The sequence below is a fragment of the Mizuhopecten yessoensis genome, unplaced genomic scaffold (genome assembly GCF_002113885.1).
Source record: "Mizuhopecten yessoensis strain PY_sf001 unplaced genomic scaffold, ASM211388v2 scaffold9357, whole genome shotgun sequence".
Taxonomy (NCBI): Eukaryota; Metazoa; Mollusca; class Bivalvia; order Pectinida; family Pectinidae; genus Mizuhopecten; species Mizuhopecten yessoensis.
In genome coordinates, this window is record NW_018408007.1 from 47,641 (window position 1) to 67,563 (window position 19,923).

General features: G+C 36.0%; 1 protein-coding gene across 1 annotated transcript; it reads left to right on the forward strand.

The window, feature by feature from the left end:
* Positions 1-5,366: 5,366 nt before the first annotated feature.
* On the forward strand, positions 5,367-7,284 carry LOC110457871 (the record flags this gene model as incomplete). Its single annotated transcript, XM_021509320.1, has 3 exons — positions 5,367-5,582; positions 5,772-5,932; positions 7,206-7,284. Coding segments are annotated over exons 1-3 (456 nt in total), but the record flags the coding sequence as incomplete, so codon positions are not given.
* Between the last annotated feature and the right edge of the window lie 12,639 nt (positions 7,285-19,923).

Here is a 19,923-nt window from a genome sequence, read left to right on the forward strand (position 1 = left end):
GGAATGGAGGCGTATAGGGTTCAACATTTGGGAGTGATCTGGAGTACCAAGAAAAAAACATGGGTCAGGTAGGTGACCCAATACTGTTTTAAGTCCGATCATTAAATCGAACCTCGGTCTTGGTAAAAGTTGAGTGCGTTCTCCAATGTGTCCTCCGACCTCCGTTAAGCTAGAAGTCGTCATGATCAACTCGTAACGGCTACTGTTTATGACAATATTTAGCTTGTTATTCACATTGTTTGTACATATGTTTCTTGTTTACGGAATTGCCTTAAGATGAATTGCAATTTTTTCGTTTATATGTGTAATTTCACCTGTTGATTGGCTTGTTTTTATGCTTTTAACTGTTGTTGTTTTATTTGAGGAATATTTGTTTTACTTCAAGTGATAAATGTTTGTTTCCCGGAAAACCTACACAGTCCATGTTTACCAGACCTTACAGTTCACTGTTATATGATATATGAGTCCTCTGTTTTTCCCTGAAACAAACATTACTGATGTCACTACAGTGTTCGATATGGACATATATCGACCAATAAATACAAAGAATTCCAGATATAATTTAATTACCACCCTATCAGAGGCAGCGTAAAGTTGTACCATTAAACGGAGTCACGCCAGAGCGAACTAGTGTAATGATGAGCCAGATATGGAAAAGCTGTATGGCGCGGTTGTCACTCATTTACAAAGTACCGGTCCGTGTCCTCTTGTATTTTGCTTGGTGTGTTGACAGGTAACTTACATTCGTTCATTGAATATAATATCGACGTTGCATGATTTATTTACAAGTAATATTAACCATCCGAGCTTCGCCTCAGCTTATATATGTCACTACCGAAGTCCGTCGTCAATCATAGGTCTATGAACTGTTAACGGTTGTGATATAAAAATAGGAAAATCGTAATGTTAACTGAAGGCAGGTCAATACCTTAAATAACAAAATGCGTGTAAAAGCTCTACCAAACCCTCGGGATCCATCTATGTTGAATATGATGAGTCGTCAGGTAGCTGTATACGTGCAAACACTTTACTCACGTCATTATTTACCCTTGGTATATAATCCAAAGACAAAACCTATTAGATTCTCTGTCTAATTTCCAGCTTAACATTCAAATCTTGACTTAAACCTGATTGAACATTCAGTAAATTATATCAATATACTAAATCGGGGAAGTAACCACCTTAGTCATGATCCTAATTCTGCTATTTGTGTCTGTGTTCAGAAGTATATTGAGTCTACAAACCGATTTTGAAATAACTGTTAATCATAGTCCCAATGTGTATGCATACATGTCTACATTAATACTCCTTCAACACGGCCCCTGCTTTGGATTGTCAATGACAGGGTAAGCACACAGTGGTGGTGTGTATGGACATTTTAGTGCTGCCCAGTTAATAATTGTTATCTGGAGTAGGAGTGGTGATGGAGAACTTGTTGGTGTCAACTAATAATATTTAATATTTAATATCCATTAAATACTTCAACTTGGAAGACACTGATATTAGATAAAATTGAACCATATGGGGGAGATAAAGTTTTTAAAATGAAAAAAGAAGGGCTTTTAAACATTTCCAAATTCTTAAATAACTTTTGGAGAGAAATATTCACTATATGGGCAGAGTTAACTGGTGATGAACTCCCCACAACCCCAGACACTGTTGCTTCTGAGCCGATCTGGTATAATAACTTCATTAAAATTGATAATAAGATTTTTATTTATAAACATTGGTGTGAAAAGGACATTTTTTTATTGGGGATCTTGTTGAAAACAATAGATTTTTAACACATGAATACTTTTGTAAGAAATTCAATTTGGCTGTTAATTTCATTGAATTTTTGGGAATTTTAAATGCAATACCAAGGTCATGGAAACTAATTTTATTTCAAAGAAATGAACCAATTGAGGCAAAACAAAGTAAATTTATTCAGTATTTGAAGAAACATGAAAAGGTTACAAACTATTTTTATAAATTTATGCTGAAATCAGTCACAGAAATACCAAAGAAAAGTCAAGATGCATGGCAGGAAATTTTACATGTAAACATTCCCAAAGAATCCTGGTGTAAGTTTTATTCAATTCCGAGATATATTACAGATGACACTAAACTTCAGAATTTTCAGTTCAAACTCTTTCATAGAATTCTATATACTAATACCAAATTAATGCAATGTAAATTGAGTGAAACAGAAAGATGCACATTCTGTGGTGTGGGAAGAGAAACATTAATACATTTATTATGGGAATGTTGTCATGTACAATCTCTTTGGTCATCCTTTATGTATCTCTTGAGGTCACAATTTGAAATAGACTTAGAAAGAGACCCAGTAACCATGTTGTTTGGTATTTTGGAAACTGAAAATGAAAATGAAATAAATTTCTTGATTTTAATATTAAAATATTACATATATATGTGCAAATTAAGGAGGAAAACCCCTACAATTACTGAATGGAAAACTTACATGTTTTTTTATAAAAAAAGTAGAAGAGTGTGGAATTGATACATATTCAAATAAAAAAAGATTATGTTAAATCAAAAATGGATTTTCATTGACAGAATGCTAAATATGGATACATGATTGTATCTTGTATTTTTTTTTTATATACAATCTTCAGAGTTAAATCATTCATGAAATATGTCAAAATTAATGTAGCAATGTAGCAGTATGAATTGTTTATGTTTGTATTTGTTGTAATAAAGTTTTATAGATGCAAGTTCTGTTCAAAGATATAGATAACATACGTACAGTGGTCTTTCATTATTCTTACTGATATTACATATTTTTATATGTTTTGAATGTGACAACAAAAAATTTTGAATAAAAAAATAAATAAATAAATAAATAAATAAATATTTACTGTATTGAATGAAGGTTCCAGTTTTTGGTATTAATATATTTTGTAAAATTTATAAAAAAAAATAAAAATGTGTTTTTCTTAGTTCAGAGATGGATAGAGACTATTAAGTATAAGTTGTCAAATAAAAGTTGAATTGTGTATGTGTGCGTGTGTGTGTGTGTGTGTGTGTGTGTGTGTGTGTATCATATTGTATGTTGTCTCTGTATTGTTTTGTATATATGTTATGACTGATAAGTCAACCGACTTAAAGTAATAAAGAACTTGAACTTGAAGTATTAATTACTATTTAATATTTACATTTGGTGTGGCAAATCCCTTCTATATTACTACTAAAGTATTGCCAATAACAAACAATTTTACGCCTGGATTTTTCACCAATTCAACCTTCTTCGGTTAAACGATCAACATCAATATGCATATACCGGACTGCAAATATAACTCTGACCTGATTACTGCGGGCTTCCGTTGAGTGCATGCGCCGGATATAGGTCGCAATAAAATCGGAAAATGTTTTATGACACTTGATTACTGACTTGATTAGTTACTTACAAAATGTTATTTGTTACTATTTTATGAATTGAGAATATAATATGTTTACAAATTAAAAGCAAATGAATTATTAACGAAAGTTGTGAAGCCTTTTCGATTTTGTATGGTAAATAGCGCTTGACGTCAGCTGTTATTTTTGCCGTTCTAGTTATTGACCTGACCTGACGGTAATAAGCGGGAAATTTGAAAGTTGGAAAAGACATAAATATTTTTTTGCGAATTCTCATTACGGAAATATAAATATAAACAATAAACTGTATAGATCGCACCATTCAGTTTGTCTGTGACACATTTGGCAGTTATACCAGTTGGTCTGCCACATCTACGTGTACAAGGAACAGGTTAATGGAACTATATGAATACGATAAACTACCCAAAAGTTCGAAAACCACCCAAAGATAACTCATTAAAAATGTAGTATCATACTGCATTGCCACCTTGCATTGTGTAAATAGAGAAACGAGAAAAATAAATAAATAATAAATAAGTAGTTCAAAACCTAACCTGAGGTATGTTGTATACATGGCAACTGTTAGGCCATAAAGGGTAACATCAACGCCATAGACAGGGTATATAACTTGTCTGACAGGGTATATAACATGTCAGACAGGGTATATAACATGTCGGTCAGGGTATATAACATGTCGGACAGGGTATATAACACGTCAGACAGGGTATATAACATGTCAGACAGGGTATATATCATGACAGACAGGGTATATAACATGTCAGACAGGGTATATAACATGTCAGACAGGGTATATATCATGACAGACAGGGTATATAACATGTCAGACAGGGTATATATCATGTCAGACAGAGTATATAACTTGTCAGACAGGGTATATTACTTGTCAGACAGGGTATATAACATGTCAGACAGGGTATATATCATGTCAGACAGGGTATATAACTTGTCAGACAGAGTATATAACTTGTCAGACAGAGTATTTAACTTGTCAGACAGGGTATACAACATGCCGTGCCTTACTTGGATTTAAATGATTGAAAACGTTAAATACATTTTTTTTTACTTTTCTTTTACTATTATCGACTGCATCTTTTCTCGGGACAATTATTTCAAAATACTGAATTGATTCTGCTTTACATCCAATGGATGCAGACTTTTATAATCTGTATCTGTTATGGAATGAGTTAGGATTGTTACGGGGAAACCCTTAGGCTTCATAAATTTAACCTATATTTAAAACCTTGACATGGTCTGTAATTTGAACAGATCATACAAGCAACATATGAGCACTCTCGAATATATTTCCAGATTATCCACCATCAACATAAATACCATTTATGTAGTTTATTGAAAACATCTGTAAATAATCATAACGTTTATTTGATTGAAAACGTTTTTATGTATGTGAATGCATTGGTGTTTTAATTTGGTAAATTTGGTAACTGCATCATACAGCTGTTCGACCGTCTAGGACCCGTTGGTAATGCTAGGGGCGAAGTCCAAACGGGTCTAAACTATTGTTTGCAACAAGCAGGTGGTGCATACAAGTCCTAAATTGAAAGAATTTCAAAACTTCAAAGAGCACTGGTTAATCTCTAAATACATAACGGGTACAGTTTGCATTATATCAACTGCAGTGGCGTAAAAAAGGAAAGAAATATAAAAAAAAAATGAAAATGTTAGTCCGACGGAACATTATACATGTAGCTTGTTGTCCTCAGATACTCATTTAAGGGCCTTTTTAGTCTTATAATTAGCAAGTAAAACTTTTACAGTATACTTGTTAACAATCAGACTAAAGTGTGTTCTCAGAACAAGGGATATTGCTTCTAGGGCCTTGTAGAATGTTTGTCAAGCTATGTAAGCATACACTCCCAAAAATGATGATTCTAATAATGCCTTAGCCCCAGTATTATCTTTGATCAGTGGCACTGTTCAGTGGCGTAGCAAATGGTAAACAAATATAGCATACCTCTGTGTTATAACAAATGCATGTGTATTACGTGTTTGTAGAGAATGACTGGGAACTAGTCTTCAGAGCACAGTCCAACAACAGTCTGAGTCCTTATGCAGCATGGATGGGAACGTTGTCTCTTCCAACTCCGGTACAGGACGGCTGTAGGCTTATGACGGAAACGTTCACATGTACCACCATTTATAGAAATGATGTTCTTGATATGTGGAGTTCGGGAAATATTACTGAGGCGAGTTTTATTAATTTATTGTTATTTTGGCGTCCCGTCACCATAAGTTTAAGTGTGCTTCGCTGTGTGTAACATCATAAATTTCCAATATAATTGACACAACTTTGTGTTATGATACAAACTCAAGAAATACACGCATGAAATTCAAATATAATATGATGCTGGTCCTTTCCTTTGTTTGAATTACAGGTACAACTGGAGCTATACCGAGGTGGTAGCCGAGTTGTCTATGTCCGATTTGATGGCAGAGGATCAGCGTTAACCAACTGGTTTAGCATCGATAAGTTAATAGACAGTGGCTGGAGCACCATGTCTAAAAGCCGCACCTTCAATTACTTCTCCATACATGGGTATTACTTATTGTTGAAACAACTCTTTTTCAAATTGTTCTTTTTTTGAAAATGAAAAAGACTCATCATATAACTATGTACCATGATGTTCGATAAAGGCATCATGCATTTACAATGACAATATCTTCATTTAAGTTTGAAGTTATAATTTTGATTGATTTTGGTTTAGAGCGTTGCAAATTAACAAGTTACCTCCCAATTATCAATTATTTTTGTCCTATCAGACATCTTTTTGTATGACATCATGTGGAGGGCGTTAAAATATGCAAATGATATTGGTATTATAACGTAACAATTCAACAGGGTGGATCTCTATATTGGTATTATTTACAATTTAACAAGGAAGTGTATTCACTGACGAGCTATACAGTCAACGAAACTGATTTAAAAATAAGATTGATACACTTCTACTTCTACTTCTACTGATACTGACCAACTTCAACAATTTGAAAATAAAATGTCAGACGAGGAGTAAAACATGGAAAGAGATTGTTTTTAAAAGATACGAGATGGTCTAATTTGCGTTTGAGTGAAAGTGACGGTAGAGGGCTGATTTGAATAATTCCGTTGTGGGGCTCGAAATAATGTCAGGTGGGAGTTTATTCCACTCGGGTATAGTTCGAGGGAAGAATGATGCCTTTCTGGTCACGGTTTTTGAGTGGGGAATTTGATACGAAAACTGGTGGTTTGTTCGGGATTTTCTAACTGTAGGGATTAATCTGTCTGATTTTACGATAGCGACTTTCTGGTTTACAATGTTATGAAGCATGGTCAGACGAGCATCTCTACGTCTATCTGCTAGAGGGCGCAGCTTTAGGTGGTCCAACATTTCTGACACACTGGAGGTACGATCGTTGTACCTGTGCTTATTGAGCACATAGCGCAATGCCCTTCGCTGGACCATTTCCAACTTGTCAATATTTGTTTGGGGGTGAGGGTCCCATACTGTACAGGCATACTCAAGTGTTGCTACGTACGGCTTTTGTAAGATTCATTTGTTTGATAGTCTTTTTCACGCGTGGAATATTGACATAGGAAAAGAAAAGTCTCGTGACGTTTCAACCATGTTTTCTTATGAAGCGTATATATACAATGTATCTAGGAATAATGTCGGTATCTGTGGTGTATTTTTATATCTTCTGGTGCGAAAAAACACAAAATAACCACAGGAAATGTATATAATCGTTTTATTTAAAAATTGGTAAATGGTAATTAAAACGTTATTGAGATAGACTATGTCTAAATCCTCGAATTTCATCTCATTGTTTTACAGGGCCGACGAAAGGAGGTTTTTTATCAATCAAAACTATGGCAGCTGTCCTGTCGACGCAGGCTGGATGGCAGTTATTGATACCACTTCAGTCTATGGACCATGTGAGTGGGACATCAAAACAAAAAAAAGGCCAGCCTTTCTTTTCGCTCCAACAGAGGATGTCACTCAGTGGCAGAACTATGGTAAGATCATTGGGTGAAAACTGTCGAATCAGGTCGACAACAGGAGCGAGACAGGCTCTGACGTAATAGTCCTAGTTTCCAAGTTAATTCATTGTTTAAGTGACAGAATCGCCAATTCTGTTTTAAACATCAAGGAAAGAATATACTAACTTGACCCCTGTTGTAGTATTAATCATCAATGCATGTCTAATAACAATACAGTGTTAGTAAACGTGCTTAACATCAATACACGTCTAGTAACACTGTAATGTAAATCATCCATACGGTTCTAGTAACACTGTAGTGTAAATCATCAATACACGTCGATTAACACTGTCGTGTAAATCATCAATACACGTCCAGTAACACTGCCGTGTAAATCATCAATACACGTCTAGTAAACATGTCGTGTAAATAATCTATACACGTCTAGTAACACTATTGTGTAAATCATCAATACCCTTCTAGTAGCTTTATAGTGTAAATAAATCATACACGTCTAGTAACACTGTAGTGTAAATAAATTATACTGTTTTCTACAGCAGTCGTAGTAAACTATCGATATCAATTCATTTTATTTGTAGAATTAAGACATCTAATTAACTCCAAGTTGTATAATATTTCTCCGTTTCATTTATATATTGTTTCAATATAATTAATGTAAAGATATTTCCATTGCTAAGTTAAATGGGATATCGATTTCTTTTAAGATATCATTTATCTTTTTAAAGATATCTATATTTATTCAAACGTAAGTCACTTCTTTTTAAGTAATTGAGTATTCGTTTGCTTGCTATGGGCACGCTCTGAAACCTTATGGGATTAGTCGGCTTTACGGTACCAATGCATGCTGGTGGAAACTCCTATAGCCATACATCCTGTTGATTATACGCGATACAATTGGGTTATTACAGATTGATTAAAATATATAGTTTAACATCCTGAATGGTCTGCTAACAAAATATTGATGTATGTTTAATTTTAAAATATGAATCAAGGACTAATAAAAGCTATTCTTTTAAAGTGTGATGAAAGTAAACCTTCCTCTAATGGACCCACTAGTTACTAGTGGACCCACTAGTTACTAGTGGACCCACTAGTTACTAGTATGTACAATACCTCCCTCTAATGGACCCACTAGTTACTAGTATGTACAATAACTCCCTCTAATGGACCCACTAGTTACTAGTATGTACAATATCTCCCTCTAATGGACCCACTAGTTACTAGTATGTACAATACATCCCTCTAATGGACCCATTTGTTACTAGTATGTACAATGCCTCCCTCTAATGGACCCACTAGTTACTAGTATGTACAATACCTCCCTCTAATGGACCCACTAGTTACTAGTATGTACAATACCTCCCTCTAATGGACCCACTAGTTACTAGTATGTACAATACCTCCCTCTAATGGACCCACTAGTTACTAGTATGTACAATACCTCCCTCTAATGGACCCACTAGTTACTAGTATGTACAATACATCCCTCTAATGGACCCATTTGTTACTAGTATGTACAATGCCTCCCTCTAATGGACCCACTAGTTACTAGTATGTACAATACCTCCCTCTAATGTACCCACTAGTTACTAGTATGTACAATATCTCCCTCTAATGGACCCACTAGTAACTAGTATGTACAATAACTCCCTCTAAAGAACCCACTAGTCACTAGTATGTACAATATACTAGTTACTAGTATGTACAATACCTCCCTCTAATGGACCCACTAGTTATTAGCATGTACAATACCTCCCTCTAATGGACCAATGGTTACTAGAATATACAATACCTCCCTCTAATCGACCCACTAGTTAGTAGTGTGTACAATACCTCCCTCTAATGGACCCACTAGTTATTAGCATGTACAATACCTTCCTCTAATGGACCCACTAATTACTAGAATATACAATACCCCCTATAATAGACCCACTAGTTACTAGTATGTACAATTATAATTGCGTATGATCTATTTTACACCACAATGTATTTGAACGAAAAAAAGTGACAATGGTATCACTTTGGTGTTTTTTCTCAGCGCTCAAATATCCTATAAAACTCATGACAACACGGAAGATCTTTGTTTCAATGAATAACATACGTATATATCCCAGTTCCCATAGGAGTGGTAGTATATATAAACACTACATAATTCGGGAATGATATGATTAGACATTGATATCGATTTGTTTATTCTACGCCCTTCAATCGTCTATCAGAACGTTTTAGCGGCATTCATCTAACATTTGGAATCTTCAGCAGCCTCTAACACTTCCGGTGAAATATAACAAATCGACCATTGTCCCGTTCTCTACAAGTCAAAGTATGTTTTCATGTAACATATTATCCCATTGGTTGAGTGAGATACGTTTCGTAGGTTCACTCTGGGCCCGTATTCATAAAACCGTTCTCAAAGCATGTAACATGGTCATAAAGTGAAGCGTAAACACTGAAAACAGTACTCGGATTAAAATCTTTCAACATTTCTTACAAATCATTGACGAAATATGAGTATGTATAAATGTATCACTGGCACAAGATATTTAGCTTGAGAACTGTTTCGTGAATACGGGCCCTGGTCGTGATTCCTTTCATGTATCGCCCAGGTTGTAGGATGATAGGAAGATTGGTTTCCTGAGAATCGTATGTCCTACTGTTCAGGCAATAAATCATTAATTATAACTGAAAGATACACGACACAACTCACATAGAGAAAATATATCTTTGATGTGGTTACCTAATTTCTGTTGAAAATGATGTTTTGTCTCCACGTCATGTGACGTGCTTACACCAATCAGACACACTGTAACAAAGAAGGTATGCGAATATATTTTGTAGGTATACATTAGCCGTTTGTTTTACATGGTAACTTAAACGAAAATAACCGTACATTCTCATATAATATTAGCTGTAAAGAGGATATTCAACATAAAATACCCAATAAAAATAATTAATAATTCGTGGTTCTTATATACCGCTTTATCACAACCTAGTTCGTAGGTCGTCTCAAAGCGGTTCACAAATTCAAAAACTCAAAAAACCCAAGATAAGTTGAAATCTATTTCTTTCAGAACACGAAGAAGCAGATGTGTTAGCCGTATTCATCAGACGCTGACTGAGATCGACAACAACTTCATACTACACGCAACTGATTCCAAACTCTTCTCATCTCTGTTCGCCCGCAAAGACAATACACGGTTTATTTAAGTTAAATGATACATAGTAATCCAACCGAATATCACGGTGTTTTCAATGTATAATGTGACCACTGATTTGTGGCACTATTACAATGTATAATGTTACCACTGTTTTGTGGCACTATTACAATGATGTAAGATACAATTCGATACGGTTATTCCTTCCGTTAATATTACCAACGAAAGAACATTTAAACGATGAGTGTTATAATGGATGGCCTTGAACCATGGTCGGCGTTTACTATTGATGGAATGTAAACATAGAATAGAGGATATATTCATTACATTGCTGTTAAACAACGTCAGTGATCACACATAATGTCTACTTTTTATAGTGTACTTAATTATTAATATTGCATATATTACGATATTGATTATTTTGTCATTGTTTCAGCAGCAGATTTTTTTTTAATACAAGTATAGAGTAATGGTGTCATTATAACAATATTTGTTCATAATAAATACATGTGAAGTTTATTTTCAAAAAGAGTATTGGTATGAGCATGGGGGTTATGATATTATAGTGATATTGATTTTATTTCGGAGGCATCGGTCTGTCAAAACCTAGTGTATACAAATAACAATCTTAAAGATTTTTTGCGGACGGTTCCACGATCTGTTAAATATGTAGTTTTCTCCAATACGTGCTGTAGATTTCTCCATTACGTGCTGTAGATTTCTCCAATATGTGCTGTAGATTTCTCCGATACATGCTATTGATTTCTCCATTACGTGCTGTTGATTTCTCCATTACGTGCTGTAGATTTCTCCAATACGTGCTGTAGATTTCTCCAATACGTGTTGTAGATTTCTCCATTACGTGCTTTAGATTTCTCCATTACGTGCTGTAGATTTCTCCAATACGTGCTGTAGATTTCTCCAATACGTGCTGTAGATTTCTCCATTACGTGCTGTAGATTTCTCCATTACGTGCTGTAGATTTCTCCAATACGTGCTGTAGATTTCTCCAATACGTGCTGTAGATTTCTCCATTACGTGCTGTAGATTTCTCCAATACGTGCTGTAGATTTCTCCAATACGTGCTGTAGATTTCTCCATTACGTGCTGTAGATTTCTCAAATACGTGCTGTAGATTTCTCCAATACGTGCTGTAGATTTCTCCAATACGTGCTGTAGATTTCTCCAATACGTGCTGTAGATTTCTCCAATACGTGCTGTAGATTTCTCCATTACGTGCTGTAGATTTCTCCAATACGTGCTGTAGATTTCTCCAATACGTGCTGTAGATTTCTCATTTTCGTACTGTAGTTTTCTCCTATACCTGCTGTAGATTTCTCCAATACGTGATGTAGATTTCTCCAATACGTGCTGTAGATTTCTCCAATACGTGCTGTAGATTTCTCCAATACGTGCTGTAGATTTCTCCATTACGTGCTGTAGATTTTTCCAATTTGTGCTGTAGATTACTCCAATACGTGCTGTAGATTTCTCCATTACGTGCAGTAGATTTCTCCAATACGTACTGCAGATTTCTCCATTACGTGCTGTAGATTTCTCGAATACGTGCTATAGATTTCTTCAATACGTGCTGTAGATTTCGTCAATACGTGCTGTAGATTTCTCCAACAAGTGTTGTTGATTTCTCCATTACGTGCTGTAGATTTCCTCAATACGTGCTGTAGATTACTCCATTACGTGCTGTAGATTTCTCAAATACGTACTGCAGATTTCTCCATTACGTGCTGTAGATTTATCCAATACGTGCTATAGATTTCTTCAATACGTGCTGTAGATTTCGTCAATACGTGCTGTAGATTTCTCCAACACGTGTTGTTGATTTCTCCATTACGTGCTGTAGATTTCTCCAATACGTGCTGTAGATTTCTCCCTTACGTGCTGTAGATTTCGTCAATACTTGCTGTATATTTCTCCAATACGTGCTGTAGATTTCTCCATTCACCGCCAATGCTTTATTATGTGTCCCTTTCGAATGAAGCGTGACATATTGTATTAGTACTGGTATCTCTTCTGGTTCTTCTGGTTCTTTTAATCGCATCTTGTCCGGCCCAAACATTTTAAACCGTTAAAGATTTATTTTTTGTTTGTTTAAGTTAAGCTATATTTTACTTCCGCGGCACATTTGGATACTGCTGAGGTTGGGGAGCCCCGGAATCAGCATCTTCACAATCATGTGTCCTTAAACAAGAGGGCTATCATACATTTTCATACTTACTAGTAATCGTATTATTATTTCTTTATTTTCACTGTCTTCTTTAACACTTATACTTACATTCATGTGCTTACATTCAAAATTAACGTACAAATTATCCTTACCTACATAAATGCATACGTTCCCTTTGCCGCGCCTCCAGGTGAATTACCCTGTAATGGGATTCACTTGCGGAACAAGTCGGCATTTGCCTTGGCTGTGTGTATTAATAGTAACATGATTGAAACACTCCGCGCCTGTGGAATGACAATATTAGTCACTCTAAACGTGCCTGTAATTCATTCGAGTATGCCTAACATGTTTGTTTTTGAGTTTTCTATTGTGAATGGGTTTTGGGGGTTGATATTGATGAAGCTGTGTTGTAAGACACGGAACTCGTTACGTTAAAACAGAAAGTAGAAATGTGCATCGCTACTAGAGGATTGTATGTTATGATTAGTTTCTATACGTAATTCATGCTAATTATCATTGTGCAATTTACCACTACTTCGTGTGTCTTTTCAGACCGTGTTCATTGCTGAATAAATATATTTAAAGTAAACGGAACAGAGTCCCATTTATGAACACGGTCGGAATACCGAACTCCATCATTGCCACATCACCACAATGCCAGCTGTAGCCTGCCCTATCACATACTACGACTATGTAACGGATGACCTGGATGCCACTATCGTCGCGGCACTCATCACGACTCACTCCGCTGTACACATACCCAAACGAGAACACGCTGCTAAAGTTGAGAAAGTTAAGCGACGCACGCTCAGTGCCGCAGGAACTAGCGAGGAGTGGGGATATTTCCAATCTCGGTGGTCGGACTATGTCAGTGTCACGAAAATCACTGGACGCGATAAAGTAATCCAGCTACTAGAATGCTGTGACGAGCCATTACGGAAAGACTTGACACGATCAGCCGGTGGTAGCCTCGATGACAAAACCATGGATGAGGTTTTAGCTGCAATTAAAAAGCTCGCAGTACGTGAGGAAAACACTATGGTTGCAAGAGTGACGCTACACAATATGCGACAGGATCGTGATGAAAATGTCCGGAGTTACGGTGCTAGACTTCAAGGACAGGCCGGTATATGCAAGTTTGTGATTAAGTGCCCCGGATGTACAGCCGACGTCAATTACACTGACGCTACCATGCGTGACGTACTCATCCGGGGAGTTGCCGTTCCGGAAATACAACTTGATCTGCTAGGACACAAAAATCAGGACATGAATCTTGAGGACGTATTTCAATTTGTCGAATCAAAGGAAGCCGGTAAACGTTCAGCTTCTAGACTTTCAGATTCTCATCCAGTTGAGGCTGCCAGCAGCTCATACTGGAAAAGCAAGGCTGACAGACCGTCGTCCAAAGACACCTCCAACAAAGCAGAGCAATGTGCATATTGCGGAAAAAAGGGACACTGCAAATCTACCCTTGCTCGCATACGTAAAACAGAGTGTACAGCATATGGACACATATGTGGGCATTGTCATCGCGAACATCGTTTTGAAATTGTATGTAGAAGCAAGGACAAACCCAAAGTGACAGACCGTTATACACTTTCCGGAAGTGCTTTGTTCGACGCATTGTGCTCTGTTCATGATTCTCTACAACATCATCACTGTACCGTTAGTGATTCTGGCATCGAACGCTCAATCTGCATCGACCATCATTTCTATGACGAACTGACGAATTCCTGGGTGAAACAACGCTCCAAGCCTCAACCATTCGTGAACGTGACGGCTAAAGTTACTGCTGAGGACTACGCCGCCCTAGGCTTCAGACTAACACGAGACACAAGCAACGTCTCAATACAGGCTATGGCTGACACGGGATGTCAGAGTTGCCTCGCTGGTTTGAAAGTAATCCGCCGCCTTGGTCTACGAGAATCAGAACTCATACCTGTTACGATGCAGATGCACACGGCTACATACGGTGGTATCAAAATTCTTGAGGCTACCATCATTCGCTTGATTGGTAAAGGCAAGGCAGGAAACACCAAGGAGACCAGACAGATGACATATGTCACAAGCTCAACAGACAAGCTCTTCCTCAGTTCTGAAGCCTGCGCTGCATTAGGTATTATCCACGATTCTTTTCCAACCGTCGGAGCTCAAGTCCCTTCAGCTAGCATACATGTCGATGCTACTTTCTCCTTACCGGATCACCAAGTCAAAGCATGCGATTGTCCTACACGCCAACTGCCACCGCCGCCTCCGACAAAACTGCCTTTCCCTGCTACAACGGAAAACGTTGGTCACTTAAAAGGTTACCTTCTTGACCACTACAAGTCTAGCACATTCAACACATGTGAACACCAGACTTTACCACTCATGAATGGACCTCCCTTGAAGCTCATGGTGGACTCCAACGCGAAACCTGTCGCTCACCATACACCAGTACCCGTTCTAATCCACTGGCAGGGTGCAGTAAATGCTGGACTAGACCAGGATGTTCGTTTGGGGGTTATTGAACCTGTTCCGGTTGGTAAGCCTGTCACTTGGTGCAATAGAACTCGCGAGACTCATCACACCCCTTCGCCATTCCATCAAGCCCGGTCTATTCCACATGGAAAGAAGAAGACATTATTTGATGCATGGAACGGTTATCACAGTGTACCCATCTGCAAAGAGGACATAAACTTGACCACGTTCAGAACTCCTTGGGGGAGGTACCGTTACAAAACTGCACCCCAAGGCTACATTGCATCGGGCGACGGATACACCGGATACAATTGTCCTGTATTTTCTTGTATATGAAATCTGATATTTCAGACCATCTTGATTTTCTTATAGATGTATCAAATGTTTTATCCCACGCTTCATATATATAGAGTGTAATACATTTCTGTTTTATTAACATGCCGTAAGAAGTTTTGCTGTCTATAGATATTGTTTTATTGGTAGTGCTGTCTAAAACGTTTAATTGTGTTTTGTAGTGGAATGTTGCGTAGGGCGTAGGTTTGAGTTTATTCCTCCATTCCTTCGGTATAGCCTGTTTTAATTGTGTTAGTTCTGACATCCAGTTTCTGTTGATTTTTTTTAAGTTTGATAAAAGCTTTATTTGAGGGATGGAACCATTCTCAAAAATATCGTCAATTAGTAGTATACCTGAATGTATCCAGTTAGTAAAAATTAGTACTTTATTTTTTTATTTTGATATGCTTGTTTCCCCATATTGGCTGTTTTCCTATTTCGCGTTGATTGAAATATTTTTTTGTTTGTCCTCAAACCCAGTGTAATCCAAGCTTTATAACTTCCTGATAAAATAATGGTGTTTCTTATATTTTTGGTAGAGATTTAATTTGGTCTAGTATAATTTATAAAAGAGCAGGTATTTCCAATATTTGTTGAAAAAGTAGTTTGGTATGCTTTTCCAGTTCGCAGGAGTGTTTTCTTTTACAAATGTTTTGACCCACTTTATTTTAAGCTCACCTGGCCCGAAGGACTTATACAGTGTATATGTAAAGTACAAACTGTTTTCTATCTTCGTGAATTGTGATATCTGACACTTGTTACAAGTATAAACTCGGGAAATCTAGAAATTTTAGAATTGGTTGATTTTAATATAAATAATATGATAAAGTATTATACAGTGTATATATAAAGTATAAACTATTTTCTATCTTCGTGAATTGTGATATCTGACACTTGTTTCAAGTATTAACTAAGGAAATCTAGAAATTTTAGAATTGGTTGATTTTAAAGTAAATGATATTTTATATATTAAATATATATCATATGATAAAGTATTATCAGTGCATATGTATAGCATAAATTGTTTTCTATCTACGTGAATTATGATATCTGACACTTGTTACACATGTGTATGTGTAACAAATATGAACGAAGGAAATCTAGAAATTTTAGAATTGGTTGATTTTAATATAAATAATATGATAAAGTATTATAGAGTGTATATGTATAGTATATATTGTTTTCTCTCGTCGTGAATTGGAATATCTGACACCTGTTACAAATGATGTATGTGGAAGATGAGGACATCTTTCATTTAAGCGGGGGAATACCTAATGAATTGGGGAGTTAATATATTTTTGTTTTTCCTCAGTTGCAGATTTCATATTGGAATTGTGTATTTTGTATGGACTTTGTTTATATTGTTATATTATGTTTTTTATTTACATTCTTTCCTGATCATGTAGATGAGGACATCTTCCATCTGAGGAGGGGAGAATGTAGTAGTGTCATTATTTGTCATTATTACTTTTAATATATTTGGTATTTAGCTATACGCGTTCGTATGTAACGGAAATCAGCCTTTCGTGTAATTTTGTACGTCTCGCATTGCGGCAAAACGTTTTAGCACGCGTAAATGCGAGTAAGGTACTGAGCGGATGTGATGTAATGTGTTGTTAACCTGTTTGTCCAGTACGTATTGTCTATGTAAAGAATTCCTAGTGTTGAATGTAGGGTAATTTACCTGGTGAACTGGTCACTTTGAACAGAGCGGCCAGAGCGAGCACAGCGAACATCTTGTACACCTATATCTTTACCTAGCCAGCATACGAATTGAAAGAGGTAGCGGGCACTAGAGCCAAAAGCAATAAACGTTAGTACTCCTGTATAAATATAAGTCTAATTCATTATAGTATCTATTGAATAATATATTTAATTAACGTAATATTTTTGTTAAAAGTAAAGTTAATATTTTGGAAGGCTTTGTAAATTTAGAAATCGGGCGTGGTCAATTAAGTAGACAAGTTATTTCGAAGAAGCAAGTTTTTAATATATATATACTGTTTCCTTTTATAGCATTCATTGAACGAGTAAGACCAAGGACTCGGCGGACTTTGTATCATCCAGATCAAGCACTGCAATATGTCATTGCATTCTACTGAGTGCTTTCTCAATTATTCTGGAAAACGTAGCTGGCGCATTACAAAGCCCAAAAGCCATATTCGTGTATTGATGCAATCCTCCCTGAGGTGTAGCGAACGCGGTCTTTTCCTTATCTTCCGGTTTCAGCAGTTTCAAATCGCGTACGAGATGGTACTAACTCAGGACGTTCTTCCGATGTTATATTCCAGAAAGTCTCTTCTGTTATGAATGTTCCCCTGGCACCGGAGTCTACTTTCAAATAAAATATTTTGAAATGAAAAATATCTGAACCATCTCCAAAATAATTATATTCATATCGATATCGAGTCTTCGACATCCATAAAGAAAAGTCTGAGTATTTAATTAAATAGTATCATTAAGAGCAGAAATGGAGTTCAAGAGAATTTGCCTTTGATTAGTATACAGAGTACAATGGAGGAGGAAATGATAATAAGTCTCCAACAGGAAAATTACATAAGCAGGCAGGGGTATCAATTAGGTGAGATTCAAATAGATCTGAATGCAGGTTACTGGCACAGTTTCTAAGTTGACAAAAGGTTACACTAAATTTTCTATCACCATGGTATTTAAAAATATCAGTACATTTGAATAGTGAATACATTTCATCTGAGTGTAATATAATTCTTTTTATAGCTCCAATGAATGTCATTGTGATAGGCAAGTTGGATTATTCCATTCAGACATCAGTTTCGGGGGGAAAATGCATTATATAACTGAGTTCGTGGTATAGGAACATCAAATCTTCTATTGTGGCGAAGATGATAATTGTCAGTATTATTACTAATGTACGGTTGAATCATATCATAGACATGAGAGGGGCACTTTTTATTTTGTATTAAAAAGTAATATTTTTATGCAAATGTCTTCTATTAAGTGTTATAAAACTCTATGAAAGATATCATGAATTGTTCAACGTCTTAAACCCGCATTAATACGTCAGCTTCTAGTTGGATAAACTCCAAGGCACTACATTTTTTAGACTTATACCCATCTATGACCACTCTTTGTTGCCTACATGAACGTATGATGTGAAACAATTTAGCATAGTATTACATATACCACATGTTTTTAGTTTATAAATTAGACCGTCATGCCAAACGATGTCAAAGACTTTGCTTATATCACAGAAAATCATTCTGGCCTCTTTGCCTTTGTCTAAATGTTTTACAATTCCATCGTATATGATTAATAGTTGACACACTGTGGATTCCTTAGGTAAAAAGCCTGACTGATTCTTAGAAATAATGTTATATCTTGAGAGGTAATTGAACAATTACTTAAAAACATTTTTTTCAAATAACTTGCTAAATATAGGGGTAACAGATATTAGTCTATAGTTTAATGGATCACATCTACCTGCCGTGCCCTTATAAATTGGAGTAATATGAGGATTGTCTCATCTGTTTGGTAGCTTTCCGGTAGAAATAGATTTGTTGAATAAGGGATATAGTGGTTTCACAAGAGATTGGGAAACCCCTTTTATAAATTTTGGAGGGATACTATGAGGGCCTGAAGCTGTATTAGTATTGAGTAGATCGAGGTGATCAACAATTTCCTATTTGGTTATGGTTATTTTTGAAGTTAATTTAAGTTAGTTTAGATAAAAAAAAAAATCTTTAGCTTCCCGGACTAAGGAAATAACTTCATTCCGAAAATATCTAAATTTTATTAGTATAGTGTCAAATGATGTTAAGGTCTGGGAAGTAATCCTGATAGGTTCAATAACAGTGTTTTCTAACCCATATTTCAATAAAATTCAATGTAGATGTGAGTTTGGATTTAGATGTAACATGTCTGGATTTATATCCCCAATCAGGACCAATTCTCTTTGCAATATTATTTAGATTAATATCTAGTCTGTCCCAGTAGCCAACGAGAGAGTTAGGGGGTCTATATATACAGCCAAGAAGAATAGGCTTATTGTGGGTAGTTACTTCAGTCCACGGTAATTCAGGATCATCTGTCTCAATATTAATAATATGTTTAGTATAAATTAGAAATCCGCCACCATAATTATCTCTATCCTTTCAAAAAATATTACCAAAATTTTCCAAAGATTTAGCACTATCAGGAATTGAATTATCAAGATGAGTTTCATAGACGCACAGGATATCGTATTCGTAGAACGCAGCATCAAGAATATGAGTTTTGTTCCTTTACGAACAAATGTTAATATGTCAAATAGAAATATAATCTAGGTGGCTGTTGGAGTTGTGTGGACCGGGGTTTGGGTGAATGTCACCGCATATGGATAGTATATAAATAGTGTAATTGAAATATACTGCTAATTCAGAGAGAATAAATTCAGAGAGACA